We start from the raw sequence: 19,191 nt of genomic DNA on the forward strand, positions 1-19,191 counted from the left end.
GTCATTACCAGTCTGGATTGCAATTATTTCTATGTCAGTCTCCTATCAAGAGCGTAAACTTCTGGAGGACAGGACTGTGTGCTAGGAGCTCACTTCTCCTTGTATGCTCCATGCCCAGCTCCAGACAGCTACATAATGGGGACCCACTGGAAGCATGGATGAGTTAACCTCTTCTATCTGCTAGTAGGAGCTCTGGGTCCCTATTTTCCTGTCCAAGAGCTTGTAGCCCAGCTGCAAGCACTTCCCTAAGCTAATGCCCATCACCTCCTCATCTAGGAGTTTGTCAGAGGACCTCTGCTGCAGATGCTTGGTACTGCAGACACGTGGAGTGGCTTCTCGGAAATTCGGGTTCACACTTGGTCAACAACGTCTCTATTTTCATAATTTCTCATTCCAATCTGAGTACTGGAAGAGTGGGCCTGGGTAGAAGAGCATGTCCAGCAGGTGGTACCTGTGGGTCTGGATGTCGGCTAACAATGATGGGGACTGGACCCGGACTGCAGTGACTCAGGATCGCATAGACTTCATTGAGTGTCATGCAGTGCACTGGGGAATCGTTGATCTCCACAATCTCATCACCACACCTGCAAAGGCATCAGCAGGAAGCCATCAGCAAGCTCCTCAGTGTGGCATGTTCACGGCTGCCTCCCTAAGGTCCCACCCCTTCCTGGGCTGTGTAATCAGACCTAAAATTCACCGCAACAAGTAGATCTCCTCAGCCAGCTTCCTGACTGACTTAGCACACAGCCAACCAAGCAGCACATCGCACACCCCTCTGCTGCCAAAATGGGGACGCAGACCCAGAGTGGGGCAACGGTCACAAAAGTTGGTCACTTTTTTCTGCTCTTTTCTGTTTAACTCAGCTCAGTCAAGATTGGGGGCATAGTTTAAGCCATTTAATGGATTAACCAATTAGCTACAATTGAACCAGTCATGTCCTCTCCTGGGTCCTCAGCGTCCCCATGGGTAGGGTGGCAAAGTGGAAGGGTGGGCGGGACGGGCTGAAAGGTAAAGAAATCACTGGGCAAGGGAGCAGTTGAGGTTCTTGCAAAGAAAAAAGAAAGAAGGAGGGAAGGCGATGGGGTTGATTCTTGTTGTAAGATAGGAAATGGGTTATCGGCAACCCAAACAGAAAAAAATATGTGTGTGTATATATATATGGTAAAAAGATAAGATTGCATCAACACATAGAGGATTTGTACAATCTAGTCTCCTTGTTTGACTAAGGCAATCATTCCGACTCTGTGATCCTGTCCCAGGTAACAGCACAACAACTCGGCAAATCAGCTGTCACCCTCCTGCCTACGACAGCAGCAAACCCATCTCTAATCCAGAAGCTCCTTCAAGATACCATCCTAAGCAGGGCTTGTATATACTGTAGTTATAGGAAAACCTTTTAAAATATGGCCAAACTCTCCTGGTTTACTAAAACCTAAACCCAGTAGAGAAGACATACTTGAAGATACACTATGTGAGAGAAACACAGAGATATACAGCGTGTCAGATGCTATGTGAGAGAAGACACACCATATATAAATGCTGGAGTGAGAATAAAGGATTGTAATAAGTTAAACTGGAATGAAATGTTATTGCCAAATCCAGATCACTTATTGGAAATAAAATTTAGACTTTCACTTCTCTTAGAAGTTATTCACAAAAAGATATACGTGGAATGCCTAAAAGTACTTTGTTTATGCCACCAAGAAACTGAGTTGATATCACTGATCTGCTTAGCAAGCTTCTTTTTCCCTACATACCACGCGGGTAAATCTCACCCAAGCTCCTATTTATGTTACTATACAGTCTGTTAGTTAACGACTGAATTAAAGTGTGTTCATTTCATGTTTTCCGTTTCAGACTGATATTCTCTGAGACAATGCCTCTTACACTGCAGTGACCATACATATCCCCAGGGATCTAGTTAAAAGCAGATTCTGATTCAGTGGGTCAGGGGAGGGCCCTGAGATTCTGCATTTCTAAGGAACTCCCAAGTGATTGCAATGCCACTGGTCCAGGAACCACACTTAGAGGAACAAGGCTGTGAGCCGTGCCTGGATCATTCTAAATGTCTCAGCTCCAAATCAGTCTCCTGACACTCTAAGGGATTCCTTCCCTCTGTTGTAAATCAGGGGTCTTTTCAAAAACAGAAATCAGAACATACCGGAGCCGTCCATCCAGATGCGCCACAGATCCTGGAGAGAGGGTATGAACGAAGATGCCGGAGATGCACTGGAAATAGGGGACGCTGCACAGGCCGATCCCCAGCCCAACGCCAGCCTCTGGAAGGCAGAACGGGATGCGGTGGGGGGACTTGTGACTGAGCTTTCCCACGTGTGCACTAGTCTACACGATGCCCAAACACGGTCCTGCGTTAGTGGGTGCCCCCTATTTACTAAGACATTCTTTCCACCCATGTTGATGAAGCATCCACGTGAGTAGCAGTCTTTCCTAGTCTAGGGTCAGTAACGGTGACCCAGGCAGATAAGGATGCTAAGGTCAAGTAGGGAAAGAAAAGGAAGGAAGGGAGGGAGAGATGGAGGGACTGAGGGAAGGAAGATGTCAGGAGTGGTAAGTATGATGCAGAGAATTAATGGGGAATGCACTAGAACACAACAGGATGGCCACTTCAGAGCCCAGAGTGGACAGTATTTAAGCTAAAATACAACACAAAGAAACCAGGGATGTGGTGATGGGGGCAGTTCATTCCCAAAAGAGGAAAGAGCCAATGCAAAGGCCCAAGGTAAGAAGAAGCATGTATGTTGTGTGGGACGGAAAAGGAGGCCAGTGTGGCAAGAATGTAGCCAGTCATGGGGACAGTAGTACGAGATGATTTAGGAGAAGGAGGCAAGGGTCAGCTTAAACGGGACCTTGTCAACAAGGATGTATCGGTGAAAGGATGCTATTCTGTACTGAGAAGGGATGCCATCAGAGTGCTGAACAGGAAATGACAATGATCCAACCTCTATTTTTACAAATAGGGCTGGCTTCTGGGAAAAGAACTACAAGGGATCAAAAATGGGAACACAGATGGGGTAGGAGGGTGCAGCTCAGTGATAGAGTGTGTGCTTGGTGTGTATGAGGCCCTGGGTTCAATCCCCAGTGCCTCCGTTAAGGAAAAAACAAAAATAAAATATAAACACAAGGCATCTTTAAATAAACAAATAAACACAAGGCATCTTTAAAAAATGGGAACAAGGAGAAAAGTTAAGAGGCAATTTTTGACCCAGCAGGTGGCTTCAACTTTACCACTAGTGAAGACGCAGAGATGGATATACATGGAATGTACCTGGAAGACAGACTTGCTAGTGGACTAACTATGGAGATTTCATTGATAAAAATTAAGATAACTTGGAGTTTTGTTTTTTGTTTTTTGGTTTTTTTTGGCTTTAAGAACTCAGAGACTTTTTGGCTGGAATAACTGGGTGGATGACAGTGTGATTTACCAAAACAGGAAGACTGTGGAGGACCAGAATCATGAAGATGGTGACGAGATGTCTGGTTTTGCCCATGTCACTCTTGAGATGCCTATGAAATATCCAAGCGGACATGTAGAGTAGATAGTTGGGTAGATGAATCTGGAACCCAGCAGGGAAGGCAGGGCAGAAGCTTACAGTTTGAAAGTATCAGCATGGAAGTAGTGTTAGGGTCATGGGCTGAATGGGTCCCCCAGAGTGTGTGGGAGAGGTGGGGTCTGGGGTTTGCCAGCATTGAAAGGACAGGAGAATGAGGGGCAGCCAGGAGGAAGGACCAGATGGCATGGCCTGGGAATAGGACAAAGACCTTCTTATGGTTTGCATCTGGCGATGACGATTTACGGAGCACATTCAGGAAGTTCATGAATGTTTTCGCCTTCCGATACTGGTCCTGCCAGCAGTCCCATGCGGGTTGCCAGGGCAACTGTTAGCAACCCTATTTGACAGACGCATAATTTGGGTTGTGACGTGGCCCACAAACAAAGGTCAGAGCCGTTTCCAGAGCCCAGGTTTCCTGATCAGAGTGAGAGTTCTTCAGCCTAGTGGGCATCAGAATTGTCACAGGAACTTATATAAATTGGAGATTCGCGGGCCTCACCCCTAACACTGCGGAAGCACGATTTCTGGGGGTAGAGATTAAGACGCTGTGTTACACACGGCAATCAAACAAAAACCCTGCCTAACGTATTTCTGATGCCGCTGATGAGAGGAAACACCACCCGAGACCAGGGCTCTGCCCAGTGGCCCACGGAGCCCAGTAAGGAGAGGAAGAGCCGTGATTCAGCCCCTCCGCCCCGTGCCTGCTCAGGGGACTCACGGCGGGAGCCCTGGGTACAGCTGGTGGCAGGTGCCAGCACACACCTGGAGGGGCCTGGTACTTGTGCCAAGCACCATGCCAGGCTTGGAGGCACGGGGATGTCTAACCCTCAGGTTGCCTGCAGTCCAGCAGGGAGCCAAGAAATGCAGGAGACAAAGCTCCACGCAAGGAATTAATTATACACCCTCTTCATTCACTTCTACGACGTATCTCAAATCCCTCCACCCCTCTCCACCTCCACCTCTCCATCCTCTCTGACCCAGTGGCTGCAACTGGTTACCAAGCCTCCCGTTTTGTCACACGTAGGCCATTCCCTACAGGGAAAGCTGGGAGGGATTTTTTTAAAGCATATGCTGATCGTGTCACTCCCCTTCTCAGGAATCCTTAAAGGGCTTCCAACTGCGATTAGAAGAGAACTGCGCTGTAAAGTCCCACCTGGTCTGTCCCTCTGCCTCCGCCAAGTGCTCCAACATCACTTCCCACCCTGCCCACCTCACTGCAGCCACACCCGCCTTCCCTGCGCCCCCAGAATCTGTTCTGGCCCCTCCGCGGGAGCCCAGCCGCGTGCTAGCTGCCTCTTCCTCCTCCAGGACACGGCAGAGAGGGCCTGCCGGGCCACCTGCAGCCCCGGGGGCTGGCGAAGGGACTGGATGTCGATCCCAGATGTCTGAGCTTGAGAGAACCTCGATCCTCCGCCGCCGCAAGTAAGGAAAAGAGTCCCAGAGGGGACGTCGTGACCTGCTCAAGATCTCCCAGCAGATTAGATGTAGAGCTATAACTGTGTGTGTGTGTGTGTGTGTGCGTGTGTGTGTGTGTGTGGCCCGGTCAGAGGGTGGGGGAGGCTGGGGGGAGGTCCCCCCGGGAGGCAGCGCCCCTACCTTTCTGCAGAGACACCTCTACCATGACTCTGTAGCTGGGCTTGGCGGTGCCGGCCGCAGCTTCCGGGCTGTCCAGAACCAAGGGGCCGCAGTCCTTGGTGACACACGTGCTGGAGCTCAGGGAGCGGCACAGCGGCGGGGACAGGTGGCTGCCCAGGGACGGGGGCGCCGTCAGGCGGGTTCTCACCGTGAGGGTCAGGAGCCCCTTTTTGGCTTGCTGAAAGGAAAGAGGGGGCTACAGCCTTCTGCAGCAGCGCAGCGGGACGTGAAGAAAATTGGCCTTTGTGAATAGCAGGAGAAGACTTTAAGGAAATGCAGCCGTGTGTGTGTGTGTGTGTGTGTGTGTAAATGTCTGCATACACATATATAACATATATTTGCATGTATGTATGCAGATATGACATCCCTTTATATGACATAGATACATGCCAGAGTCTTGAATTGAACTCAACAGAGCCTCAAAATGTCTTTTAGTGATTGTCTTAAAAACTTCAAATAGATTGTAATACAAATACCCAGAATAGTTTAAAACAGTTCTATAAACCTTAGATAGTTTGACACATCTCCCGGCAAGGGTCCTGATGACACTATTATTTTCTGAGTAAGGTCTTTTTTTTTTTAAACACTGTGTCAAGATCGGCATCAGCTGGGTGACCCTGGCAAGGATCCCATGTTTTGAATTTGTCAGTTTGAAGGAAGGGGGAGTGAATGCTGGGAGCTCGGGTCCCTTGTGAAGGCCCCAGAGTTTGGCCCTATATTGATAACAAAGGGTCACCTTGAACTTCTGCAAAGCATCCTGATGTGTGAGTCCAGCCATTGATTCACCGTTGAGTTCCAGGATTTCATCACCTATCAGGACAGGGAGAAACCGTAGCTGAGAAGAGTGTTGCCCAAACAGGGGCCCTTCTCCCTACCTTGAACTCCGGTGTCCCCCCCCGCCCCGCTTTCTGTGCCACGCACGAAGCCCTGGAAAGAACATTTTCTCACTCAGGGCTCTCCCCCAGGGAAGCAGACAGGGCTGCAGTGCTGGGCCTTCTCCGGTGTCTCTTATCTTCCGTAGAGACATGCAGGGTCCTCAGCCAGGCACACAAGGCCTGGCCTGATGGGCTCCCTGCCCATCTCTTGGCTTCACCTCTTTCCCTCCTGCCTCCATGCCCCTCCCACCACTCACTCCCCTGGACCATTTCCGGATGCGATACACCGGCCTTCCCCACCATGGTCTACGCAGCTACACGCTTCTAGTTCCACCTTGTTTCCGTGCCACCTTCTCAACGCACAGGTACGTCTCCCACCTTCCTCACCTACCACGTCTTGATCGCTCAGTCTGCTGCCTCCGTACCTCATGGCACAAGCATCTACCTGGTGGTAACCCGTGACCTGTGACCCCTAGGCTGCCAGCTCCCCAGGACGGGGCTTTGTTATATCAGGTGCTGGATCCCCAGGGCCAATTCTGGGTGAGGCCTCCCAAGTGCTCAGTAAATGTGGCTTGCATGTCATGTTTCCAGACTGCAATGTGGGCCCCATTTTGCGGAAGAAGAAAGTGAGCTCAGGGAAGTCCAGTCATTTGGCAAAAAGAGTTAGAGCGTGGGTCTTTTTACTCCAAGTCCTATCTTCACAACACTACACACCTAATAGAATAATTTTCTTCTGAATCCAGAAATCCATTCTTCTGTGGAGGGAAAACCACCTTCTCCCTTTCATTCGATCCATTCAGTACACAAGCCAGGAGCCCCTCCTCTGTATTCCACGCTGTGCGGGAGGTTCTGGGGCCAGTGTCATTTTTGCCCCGGGTTTCTGGTCTCATTGCTGATGGCGAATCCGCTGCCACCTCATTATGGTCCCATTGAAGAGACTCCATCTTTTTTCTCAGGCTGTTTTTAATACATTTTTTCCTTTGTCTCTGATAGTCTGAAGTTTCACTCTGAAGCGTCAGGGTGCTTCCTCGTACTGAAGTTCACGCCTTAAGATAACTCTGGAAAATTCTTAGCCACGACCTCATTGATATGGCTTCCCCTCCTTCACTCTCTTCTTTCTTTCTAGTTCTTATTCGATTATTTCGGACCTTCTCAACCTAGTCTCCATGTTTCTCCAGGACTCATCTTTTGCTTCTCTAGTGCCCTATGTGGCCCTGCTGGATAATTTCCAGTTCACAGATTCTCCTGACACCTGCATTTAGTCTGCTGTTTAACCCATCCGTTGAGGTTTTGTTTTTTTTTTTTCAATTTCAATGACTTTGCTTTTTTTTTAATTTCTAAAAGGTACTTTCAAATCCATCTATTTTTTCATTGTGTCCTATTCTTTCCTTGTTGTTTTTATATTCCTTCTTGTATCTTTTAAAAGATCTTATACATTGAGAAATGATCACAGTAAGTCTAGTTAATCTTAGTCACCACACATAGTTACAAGTTTTTTTTCTTGTGATGAGAACTCTTAAGATCTACTCTCTTAGCAACTTTCGAACATAACAATACAGTATTATTAACTGTAGTTACCATGCTAACATTATATCCCCACGACATATATTTTATATCTGGAGGTTTAAACCTTTTGACCGCCTTCACCTATGTTGCTCGCCCCTGCCCCCTGCCTCTCGCAACCACCAATCTGTTCTCTGTTATCTATGAGATGCAGGGGCGGGGGGGGGGGGGCCATGTTTTAAATTCCACATATAAGTGAGATCATGTAGTATTTGTTTTTCTCTGTCTGACTTATCTCACTTAGCATAATGCCCTCAGGGTCCATCCATGCTGTTCTAAATGGCAGGGTTTCATTCCTCCTTATGGCTGAACAACTGTAATCTTTATTTTCAACTCATTTTCTAGGGGAGCTTGTTTTTCTGTAGAATTCCCATACCCCTCAGGTTGCTGCCGAACAATTTTTCCTTTATTTCCAATGGGCATCCAGGGTTGTCACTGGCTCAGAACTAGTTTTAACAGTAGCTCCTCAGCCTGGGAAGTCCTGAGCTCCCTTCTCTTAAAGGTGGTGTCTTTTCTCCAGCCAAGAGCCACGGACAAAGTGAAGTTTCCTCCTTGCTTCTCTTGGCCTGCTGGCCTTTCCCGACAGCAGCTCTGCAGCATGAGGGCTCTCTGCAGGTTCTCAGAGGTGGCCGGGGGCCAAGGCCACCTCTCCTGCCCCTGTGTGGGCATTCGAATCCCGGCCCCTGGGCCGTAGGCCCTGTGAGCAGCTCCAGGTGCTACTGTATCCTCACCTCCTGAGAATGTCACACTTAGAGTTACAGTTGTTTCTTTCCTAGAAGCTGGGCATTTCCATGTCTTTCTTTTCAGTTCAGATATGCCATTTTATCCAACATGTCTGTGTTGACAATAAAGGGGTGAGAAAAATATTCCCATCAGCTTAATCTAATGTTCAGTTGCTAAAACTAGAGGAGAGAAATGAAAGGATCAGTCCTTTTCCTCACATGATTCAAAGTTGAGGAGTAAAAACGGACAAATTAAAAACTCATCAAAGTACAGCTAAATGCTGGAGGAAGCCTCTACCCAGAACACACGTGAGAAACACCCGTTCTTAATCACACAAGAGGCTGCACTTTCAGTCTTCAAGTTAGGAGAACGTCCAGCCCAGCGGGGCCACGGGAGCCCAACTCCAGGCTCTGGGAGAGTCTTTATCCTTCCTTAGCCATATCTGGTGGAAGCTGACCAGCCTTGGTTTTTCCAAATAAATCTTACACAATCACTTTTTTTTTGGAAGGGGCATACAAATGAAAAATTATCAGCTTTGATCTGGACACCAAATTTTTGTTGCAACTGATATATTCCTCGTGAACTCAAGGACGGATTCTAAAACTTCACTTTGGAAAGAAGTTACAAAAGGCAATTTGGTCAATTATTCGAGGCTAGAATCAAGGATTGCAAAATAGCTGAGTGTCTTTTCACTGACTTTTTACGACGGCTATTAACTAAGCGAAACAAACATCCAGAAAAAAAAAAAAAGAAGGAAGCTTGGCTTGGGCAGGCTTCTCTCTGCTTGCCACTTCAACTCCTCCTCCACCTTTTATTAAAACAGAGAAATACAGGAGATAATAAAGCAGACGGGACACAGTCTCAAGGCTCTGATCCCCCTTTCCTTCCTTCCTCTCAATGGCTCCACTGCGAGCCTCTGGATTTAGCTATTCCCGGCAAGCCGTGCCTCAGCCCCCTTCTCTCTCCTCTCTTCCCTGCCTCCTTCATCCACTCTATAACTTCAGCTATAACCCTAAAATCTACATTTAACCCTTGCTCCCTTCCCGAGCTGGGACCCAAATTTTCATTCACCTGCTGGACAGCTCCACCTAGTGGTCACCTGGATACCTCACTCCACTCCGCTGTAAAAACCTTAATAGCCTCGTTGGCCTTCCTTTTCCTCCTCTTCCTCCACCTACTGTTTTATGTAATTCATCTTTCTCTAGTTTACTGAGAACAGAAACCTTCACGAGTTCTCTGACCCACCCATCAGGTGCCACTTCCAGAGGCTGCTGCTCCTCCCATTGGCACTTTCTCCTCCCGGGGTTCTTATCTCAGGGCAGACACTTAAGAGCTGGGGCCTGGCTCTCACAGCCGCCTCTGAACTGGTTTCACTGCTTCTGGTGTCTTGCCAGCCCACTTCATCTCACACTCAGCTTCCTGAATCATCTAAAAACCCCGGTCGTAGCTGGTCCCTCCCAAATTATAAAAACCTTCGAACGCTCCCCACTGCCCATACAATAAAATCCATATGCATAATCCTGCATAATGTTAGAGTTGGCAAACTTCTTCTATAAAGCACCAGAGAGTAAATATTTTAAGCTTTGCGGGCCATCTGCTCTTGGTTGAGACTACTCAGCACCGCACCAAAGCAGCTGGAGACCAGCGGTGAACGAGTGAGCGTGGCTGGGTCCCAGCAGAGCTTTTCTGCGGAGGCGGAAATTTGAATTTAATTTCCACAAAGGAGTCAAACATTCTTTTGACTGTTTCCAGCCATTTAAGAAACATAAAAACTGTCCTTCGTTCTTTATAAAAATAGCCAGTGGGCCAGACGTGGGCTTTTTTGTTTGTTTGGTTTTGGTTTTTGTTTTTGTGGTTTGCCAACCCTGCCCTAAACAAGTTAGGTTATTAAAGGTAGGCAGGCTCCCGGTGTAGTTTACAGAAAATGGCTGGACAGAAAAGAGTAAGAAAGCCGTGAAATCACTCCTCTTCAAAGATCTGTGTGTGTGTGTGTGTGTGTGTGTGTGTGTGTGTGTGTGTGTGTCTGTGTGTGTATGTGTCCCAGGGTCACACCTGCAGTGTCTTCCCTCTGCTCTTCGACTGCCTGCCCCCCAATTCTGCCTCCTGGTTAGAACCCAGAGGTCTCCACAGGCCAGTCCTATTGCCCGATAACCCACATGTGACTGTAGGGTGGAACTGGGGGCGGGGAGAAGACCCTGCCCCTCCAGAACCAGGAGGCAGCGATGGGCACTCAGGGAGGCATCTCAGCTCCCTGGGCCCCCTCCTCTCTGGACAGCCCTCCCCTGAGGATATGAAAGAGCTGAAGGGAGACAGTTGATGGGAGGAGGGTGGGCAGATGGGGAGGGACGGCAGCCCCGCGGACCATGAGCCCCACAAAAAAAGGGATCCCGTCTGATCTCCTCTGTGTTCCCAGAGCCCAGAACGCAGTGGCTCACAGAGAATGTTCACCCAGCTCGTTAGAGGCATTGGGGCCGGCTCCCCCATGGTCGCGGGTCAGGGAGGGCAGGGAAAATGAAGAAAGGGGATGTTGATGGATGCCAGCAACTGGGAGGGGCCTGGACGAGAAAGGAGAAGGCAGCAGTGGGAATAGGGGTGGGGGCAGACAGACGCCTCCATCTTCTGCCACAAGAGCGGGACCGAGTGTGCAAACAACCAGCCAACGAACGTGCCAGTCATGATGCGGCCATTGGTGTGACATGCCCCGGTGCTTGCAGACCCCCAAATCCATGCAAGCTGGGTTCTGAGGGCTCAAGACACATTTTTCCTTCCCAGTAGCTTCGACTGGCCAGCAATTCTGCTTTTGATTCCTCAAACGTTGCCTAGCAGAGGCCGGGAAACTCACCTTCTTGTAGCCTTCCGTCTGCGGCCGCTGCTCCCCCTGCAAAGATGGTTTTGACGTAAATTCCAATGGGCCCATAAATGCTGTCCTTTCCGCCAACAATGCTGAAGCCCAGGCCCTGGGAAAGAGGGGAGAAGGGGAGGTCGTCAGATTTCGGAGGTTCCATGCTCCTCACTGGGCTGCTGTTTCCTAAGGCTCCTCCCCAGCCTTGAACAAGGGACTCAGGGAGGACAGAGGTGTCTTTGGTCCCAGAGATCTCAGGACCTAAGGAACGGGAAGGTGGTGACTTTCAGGCCAGACTGGGCTGGGTGGTGTCTGGAGTTTTGCATGAGTCTGAGGTTCCCCACACAGAGGGCGTCTGGATGGAGGTGGAGATGAGCGCCCTGGCTCCGCCCCTCTGACTGCTAATTCTGGGCAGATCACTTCCTGTCTCTGAGCTTCAATTCATCCCCTTGTAAAATGATGTTGATATCACCTGACTCACAGGGTTGTGTCTGAATACTGAGCGAGACACCTAGCAACCACGACTAACCCATCAACTGCAGTAATAATGAGAGCAGTGCCAGGGGAAGTGGCACCCCGTCTCCTACCACAGGCTGTTCACTCCCCTTCTGTTCCGCCCCCCATCCCGCCTCTCCCTTTGCGTGGACATCACTCCAGCCCAGCCCGGCGCTCTCCCTCCTGCCCCTGCACTACCCCCGTCTCCCTCCACTAGGTCAGGAGCAGCCAGGCGGCAGCAGGGAGGAGGCCAGAGGCAGGGGACACAAGTGAAAGATGTGAGTGGGGTCTACTGACCGCAGGAAGAGAAATGAGGGCGGGATGGCTTCGCCTGCAGACCTGCAGAGAGTTAGGAGAACCAACTGGGCGGACCCCGCGAGCAGCGAAGGAAGGGCACACAGCCTGCTCTATTTTGCTGACAACTGGGGAGCTCCCTGCTTCCCAAGGAGGCTTAGCTCAGGTGGCGATGACCTCCTGTCTAGGCTGTGAGCTCCCCGAATTCAGTGAACGCATCTTATTTGTCAGTGTCTGGCCTCTACAAGGTGCTCAAGAAACACACGTTGTGGGTGGAGGGTAGAGCGGGTGCTTATCTAGCATGCATGAGGTCCTGGTTCAATCCCCAGCACCTCCAGTGAAAAAAAGAAAAGAAAAAGAAACACATGTTGTGGAGTAAAGGCATGAAGGCCAGTTGGAGGCCGGGCCTTTGGGTCCACCTCGCAAGCATGCCAGGGAGTGGTCAGCAGTGGTCAGCAGCCTGGCCCCCGGGGAAGACCCCTCCAAGGGATGGCCACCATGTAACAGCACCACTGCTCATGGCGATTTCGCTGAGGCCAGCAGCTGCTCAGAGCTGGGTACGTGCGTCACCCCTGCACCACAGAGATGGCAGGTCGGCGTCTTCAAGGCCCCACAGGGAACCAGGGGAGCAGGGGCCAGACAGGAAAGCTGTGTGGACAAGGAGCTGTCCTGAGCTTCTGATGAAGGTGGTGGGTGTTCCAGGAGGGGAGAGACGAACGGTGTCCTGGAGTAGCACAAGGGTAGGACAAATGAGAGGACGGGGCAGGCAGCTTCTGGGCTCCTGAGCGGCCCCCAGCTTCTTTCACCAGCCCTGGTGAGGCAGGGTGGTGTCGTGGTTAAGAACAAGCTCCAGGGTCAGACAGTCTTCATTCAGCTGCTCACTAACCAGGCGCCCCTGGGCAAGTCCTGTGACTCCCCGACCCTCAGTCTCCCAGGCTATTAAAGGGCGATACTGATAGGGGTTTGTGAGGATTGAAGGAATGATCCCTGCAAGGCCCTCAGCACAAGGCCGGGCTTGGCAAGCTGGTTTTATTGTTAGATTTTGGCTCCGTCTCAAGCACTCGTGGGTCGTTCTAGCTCTGCGTCCTCCTCCTCCTCCTGAACCCAACGCTGGCCTCACTCCTACTTGTCATCCCTGCCAGCGAGGAGGTCTAGGTGTGTAGGTTGTTATCAGGCGGGTGGTGGGAGGCCTGACTTATTTCCAAATCCACTCCCCCCACCAGGCTCCCGACACCAAATAGCTGGCTGCTTTCCATCTCGGCCAGCTCAGTCTGCCCTGGGACACATGTGCCCAGAAGTCTATTTATTGAGTATACAATCTCCACACACCAAGATAACTTACACCATTTCTGATCATCTTTGCACGTTGGTGCCCTTTTCCATATTGCCCTCCTTTGAGCATTGCAGACCATCTAGAAGTCAACCACGTTAAAAATGCTTCTCCCAAAATTCAAGGCCAGGTGAGGGGAAAGCACTGTGATTTACTATCAGAAAGAGGGGCCCTCGCAGAAGAGTCAGCATTGGAGACGTCAGGCCCTTGTGATCAGAGGAACAGTCATCTCAGCACTCCTCACTTCTGTCCCCCCGTTTACCTCTGCTGAGCTCCCAGGGGACAGAAGGAATGTGTGTGTGCGTGTCTGTGAGAGAGACAGACAGAGACTGACTCCAGATGTGTGGGGGCCCTGCCTCCGGGAAGAGCATAAACAGTGCTTAGATCTTCCCTCCCAGCCCAAAGATCACACGAGGTGGGAAAAAACCTCCCCTTCCATTATTTAAGCATCCCGGTCCCTTGGGCTGGTCTGAGAACTCCGCAGCAGCCGCCCGTGTCCACCCCCGAAGTTCCTGTGCGTGCAGGTCAGCTCCACGCCCAGGGCAGCGCGGGCTGCAGGCAGCACAAAGGAACACTTGGGGTGTCCCACCACCACTGCTGCTTCTGTTCCCCCTCGCAAAATTTCTCCATTGTGGGGCAGAAATCAGTCCGAATGCGTGAATTTTGGAGAGACATATGGACTGAATGTTTGTGTCCCCCCCGAAATGAATATTTGAGGGGGAGACTTCAGAAGGGGACTAGATCATAAAGGTGGAGCCCTCATGAAGGGGGGAGGGGGCAAGAGAGGGGTAGGAGATTACAAGGCACAAACTAGTATGTATAAAATAAATAAGCTAAGAGGGCACATGGTGCAGCACAGGAAACGTAGCAAATATTTTATAATAACTATAAATAGAACATAACCTTTAAAAACTGTGGATCACTGTGTTGTACAACTGGAACTTACATAATTGTATATCAACAATACCTTCAATAAAAAACAAATAAAATAAGACAAAATGAAAGCAAAAAGAAAAGAAATGCTCATTTGTTTACATATGCACTTGCTTGGTTTACAAAATATGTTTACTCTAGAGAAAAATGCTACCTTGGTCAAAAAAAAAAAGGGAATGAGCCCTCATGAATAGGATTATGCCTTTGTAACAGATCCCAGAGAGCTCCCCTGCCCCTTCCGCCATGGGAGGACACAGAGAAGGAGGCACCTGTAAATCAGGGAAGGGGTCCTCAACGTACGTGGAATCTGCCGGCCCCGAAAACTTGGAGCAGCTTGGCTCCCGGGAAGAACCCTCCAGGTGACAGCAGGGGTTCTCCAACCTCCAGAACCAGGAGAAATAAATGTCTGTTGTTCAAGCCTCACCGTCTATTGGTACTTTTGTAATGACAGCCTGAACTAAGACACTATGCAGATGATGTGAATTTAATCATCAGGTGAAAACATCATGCCAGGAACAAACTGGGGAGCACTTATCCTAGCATGACCTGCACAGCGCGGAGCAAGCCCACTCGTCGCCCTCTGTGTCCCCACCAGGCAAACTGACACTCATATACTGAGCTGGAATCACCATGTCCCTGTCCATCCTTCCTTCCCTTGACACGACAGCTCCTCAGGAACCAATGCCGAGCCAGTCATTTCTGCTGGCAGCTGTCCTGGCTCACCTTGGCCTGGCCCTTCATCAGCACGATGTTGGAGATGACGGACGCCTGGAGGCCCCCAGACGGCTGCACGAGCTGAGCTGTGCTGAGCGACCGCGTTGGCCTCGATGTGCCCTGCAACGAGGGACCGGTGGGGGAGAGGATGGGTCAGCAGGACGGCAGCACCCACTGCACAAGGAAGGGGAGACCCAGCCAAGGGGAGGATCCAAATCCCCTCTCTCTGAGGGCCACAGCGTCATGGCTGGAGTGTGGGTAATGGGGGGGGGGGCATCTGGTGGAGAGGGGCTGTTTCTGATGGTCCCAGGTGCCAGCTTGCTGAACCCAGTCTCCCTGCAGACCAGTAGTCAGAGGCTCACTAAGGCTTGTCAAGGGAGTGGATCCCGGGTCTTGTCACAGACCATGCTGCCCCAGGACAGTGAGTCCCACTACCAGAGTCCCAAGCAAAGGCTGGGAGGCCAGCTGTCGAGAATGCCCTCAACAGGATTCAAGACACGTTCACTGAGCCCCCATTTTGTGCCAGGCACAGGGCGGTGGATAGAGGGGCAGGAACCCAAAGACGTGAAAACTCAGAACACAGATTCTGGGGGAGGCAGCCAGGTGGCTCAGCGCTCACAGAGAAGTAAAGTGTGCCTGAGACACATCTGGCGCACAGGACGCAGCCCCGGGGAGGGAAGACAGCGCTTGCTGGTGACATCTTAGACCTGGGAGCCCCACTGCCTGGGTTGTCTCCTGGCTCTGCCAACGATCAGCTGGCAGAGTGACTCAGCCCCTCCGTGCATCTGTAAAGTCACCTGTCACTTCGGAAGTCACATCTTTTTCTATCACTGGAACAACTATGCTTCCCATTTCCGAACGAAAAGCGTAACAGCTCAAGGAAGGGGAGGGAGGAGAGAAACGAGGTTTTCAAGCATCTGTGCTGTACCGCGTGGGGAGACTCAAACATCATGTGACTGCGGAGCCTGCCCTGGGAGGGCCCAGAGTCTGCAGGGGAGACAGATGCCGACATAAGTCGTGACACAAACGAGGCGCGCTGGGTGGGCCTGTGAGAGGGGAACAGACAGTCTCAATGGGCACACGAAAAGCGTAAGGGTCGTGCAGCTGGAGAAGTCGGGAGAGCTTCCAGCAGAAGCTGCGTTAGGAGGGTTTTTAAAGGCTGGGGTGGGGTTTGTAGAGCTGGAGATGAGAGGCAGAGGGGCAGGGTGCCACCGGCAGAGGGCGCCGTGTGACCACAGGTGGCAGCGTGAGGCGCTTTGCCTGCACTGTGCCTGGCGGGGGCTGGCGGGGGTGACACGTGCGGGGACTCCGTGCTTCATGCCTGCTAGCGCCCAGTCTGCACCCTGATGTCCCAGGGTGGGCAGGGCACTGACTGGGGAGCCACCCAGGGCTCAGTTCAAATGCTGGCCCCTTAGGGTTTCAAGCTGTATGAACTCAGACAGCAACCCCCTTGCCAAGCCCCCGTTTCCCCGCTGTAACGTGGAGCTAACATTACATTCCTTTCTAAGCTTAAGAATTAGAGGCAATATATGTAAAGTAAGTCACCGTCACAGCGGCTTTAGCACAGGCTGTAGAACCCTGAAGATCCGAAGGCAAGTCCCGGCGCCGTCTCGGATTAGCAGTGTGAGCTCGCACACCCGCCTTAAGGTGTGCCCACTTCCCTCGCCCACCTCCCAGGGTCACTGTGCAGGTGAAACGAAGGGGTCCCCACAAAGCCTCAGCGCAGGGTCTGCACGTGTGGAACGTTCTCTGCTTATGAGCTGCTAACAGCATCAAAGCAGCAGGGGCTGTAAGCGCCTGGTGCCCCCGGGCCACTCAAGAGGGGACCATTCCTAAAGTGGTTTTTTGCTTGGAGAGGCCCTCCCCCACGAGGCCACACCTCCCTCCTCTCCGGGGTCCCTTCATTCTTACCACAGCCCTTCCGGCCGGACAGTCCAGTTGCTGAGAGAGAGACTTCCTGTTGCTGCAGAGGGAATAAGGCTGCCTGTCTGTGGAGGCTGCGGGTCTCTTGCTCGCTGGGAAGTCAGTCTCTCCTGTGCTGTAGGGGTTAACACCTAAGCCAGGCGAGGGGAAAGGGGGAAGTCATCTGTGCTCTCAAGGAGTCAAGTGAGACCATCAGACCCCTCTGACTGCCAGCCCTCCTTAGCCAGGGGCCAGAGTGACCCTGAACCATGGAGTGCCCGGGGCCAGGAGCACAATGGGGAGAGGGTTCCAGGAGGAGGTGGGCGGCATCCTCGTTACCTCCACACATGCTGTCTGCACCACAGGGTACAGGCAGGACTATCACCTCCATTTCACCCCCAACTCAACTCAACGAGAGTTGACAGACATCTCCTATGGGTCCAGCAGTGGGCTGGGCTCTCAGGAAACCACAGTGCTCAGTCAACTCCAGTCCCTGCTGCCAGGGGGCTTTCCTTCCCAACCCAGGAGAGCGAGAAGGAAAGCACAAAGGATGCCCAGGACGGACAGAACCAGGGGAGAGCCTGCAGGATCTGCTGTAGCAACATCCAACTTCCCAATAGCCTCTTACACATGCACGCACACACACACACACATGCACACACACACACATACAATCACGCACAGGCACATACACACCCCTAAAACAGACAGGCAGAGAGTCAACTCTTGATTCTTTGGAGATCTAAAAACAATGCAAAGCAATCATCTTCTTTCTCTTTGCGAGGAAGCCCAGACCTCCTTGCATCCAACCAGGAACCCTACTCGACTGCATCCAGCTGGAAAATCTTCAGAGATTATCTGCTAGTTGGAGATTATCCCTCATCGTCTAGAGCAGCGCTTCCCATGGAAATACAATGCAAGTCACACATGTAATTTAAAATTTTCCAGTAGCCACATTAAGAAAAAGTCAAAAGAAAAAAGTGAGGTGAGAATTACTAATGTATTTTATTTAGTCCCTTATGCCTAAATGCCTGTTGCCTCAACATACAAATATGATATGAAATTCTTAATATGGTGTTTTGCATCCTTTTTTAGTTTTATACTAAGTCTTTGAATTCAGTGTATCTTTTACACTTCTGAGCATCTCCACTTGGATGAGTCACATTCCAAGAGGTCAAGATGTGGGCAACGGCCACGGTCCTGGACAGCACAGCTCTAGAGACCCAGAGAGGGGCAGGGCTTTCTTAGTGACCCTCCACTCAAGTGAGCAGACAAGGCTTTGGTGGAAAATTCCACCAGCGAAAGACGTGAGATTGGTGGTGGTTCCGAGGGAGGAAGGCAGGTTAGAGCAGGGCTTCTGGTTTGCTTTTATTCTTAGGATGGCAAAGACGTAAGCTTATTTATAGGCTGAAGAAAGGAATTCACTGCCTGGAGTGGGCTGAGAAAATGGGACAGAATGGGAGTCCTTGGGGACGTGAGATCCCTAAGGGAGGAGGAAAGGGGCCAAGGCAAGGGGTGGGCGGTACAGTCTCAAGTATTAATTAATTAATTAATTAATTAAACCTGATTGATTAGTTAATTAATTTAACTGAAAGGAAACCAGACATGGTGATCAAAGTTGAATAAACCTTCCAAATCACTGCAAAAGTTAAACACACACACACACACCACACAAACACACCACACACACACACACACACACAGAGCAAGAGGCAGAAAACAAATGACAAGCGACCATAAAAAGAGAAAGTACAAAAAGAACACAAGTAAAAGCAAATATTCGTTATAATAATTATGATACTGAAGTCAATGGCTTAAGCGTGTCTCTTTAAAAAGATTGCCAGATTTGCCTTCAAGATCTAACTGCGTATCGGTTACGAGAGATAAACAAAATAAACAAAAAGAGTCAAATAAAAGAGTGGACAGAAACGATCAGTGAGTGGTGCTGGAATCAGCCACTTGGAGGAAAAATTTATCTAGAGTCTTGCTTTATGTCAAGCACCAAAATAAATTACAGCTGGAGTAAGTCTGGAAAAAAGGCAAATCATTTAAAAGCTAGAAGAAAGCACTATGTAGGAATACTTTCATGGATGTGGTTCTGTGCTAAACAGTCTTCATATTATATAACTTCTATGATCCTCTCCTAAATATGTAATCAGATATGATAAAGGAAACATGTAACAGGATGTATCTATAGCTATTTTGACAAATTGGAAGCAACTTAAGGCTGTCGTAGTGTAATAATTAAGTAAGTATAAATGAGAGCAAAAGCCTGTACAACTGACATACTTTGAAACAGATAAACAGCAAGGT

At 50.3% G+C, this 19,191-nt stretch overlaps 1 protein-coding gene across 7 annotated transcripts in view; it reads right to left on the bottom strand.

Annotated features, from left to right (window-relative positions):
• IL16 (interleukin 16) overlaps positions 1-19,191 on the bottom strand; it is a 101,729-nt gene that overhangs the window by 21,666 nt on the left and 60,872 nt on the right. For all 7 annotated transcript variants that reach the window (XM_074354264.1, XM_074354263.1, XM_074354265.1 and 4 more), the window contains 7 exons: positions 16,888-17,030; positions 14,986-15,096; positions 11,211-11,325; positions 5,944-6,017; positions 5,169-5,385; positions 2,162-2,279; positions 452-584 (listed from right to left, as the gene is read on the bottom strand). In XM_074354264.1, the coding sequence (XP_074210365.1) occupies positions 452-584; positions 2,162-2,279; positions 5,169-5,385; positions 5,944-6,017; positions 11,211-11,325; positions 14,986-15,096; positions 16,888-17,030 (911 nt within the window). The remainder of the gene's footprint in view (positions 1-451; positions 585-2,161; positions 2,280-5,168; positions 5,386-5,943; positions 6,018-11,210; positions 11,326-14,985; positions 15,097-16,887; positions 17,031-19,191) is intronic.

Source organism: Camelus bactrianus, chromosome 27, assembly GCF_048773025.1.
Source record: "Camelus bactrianus isolate YW-2024 breed Bactrian camel chromosome 27, ASM4877302v1, whole genome shotgun sequence".
In the NCBI taxonomy this organism is placed as follows: Eukaryota; Metazoa; Chordata; class Mammalia; order Artiodactyla; family Camelidae; genus Camelus; species Camelus bactrianus.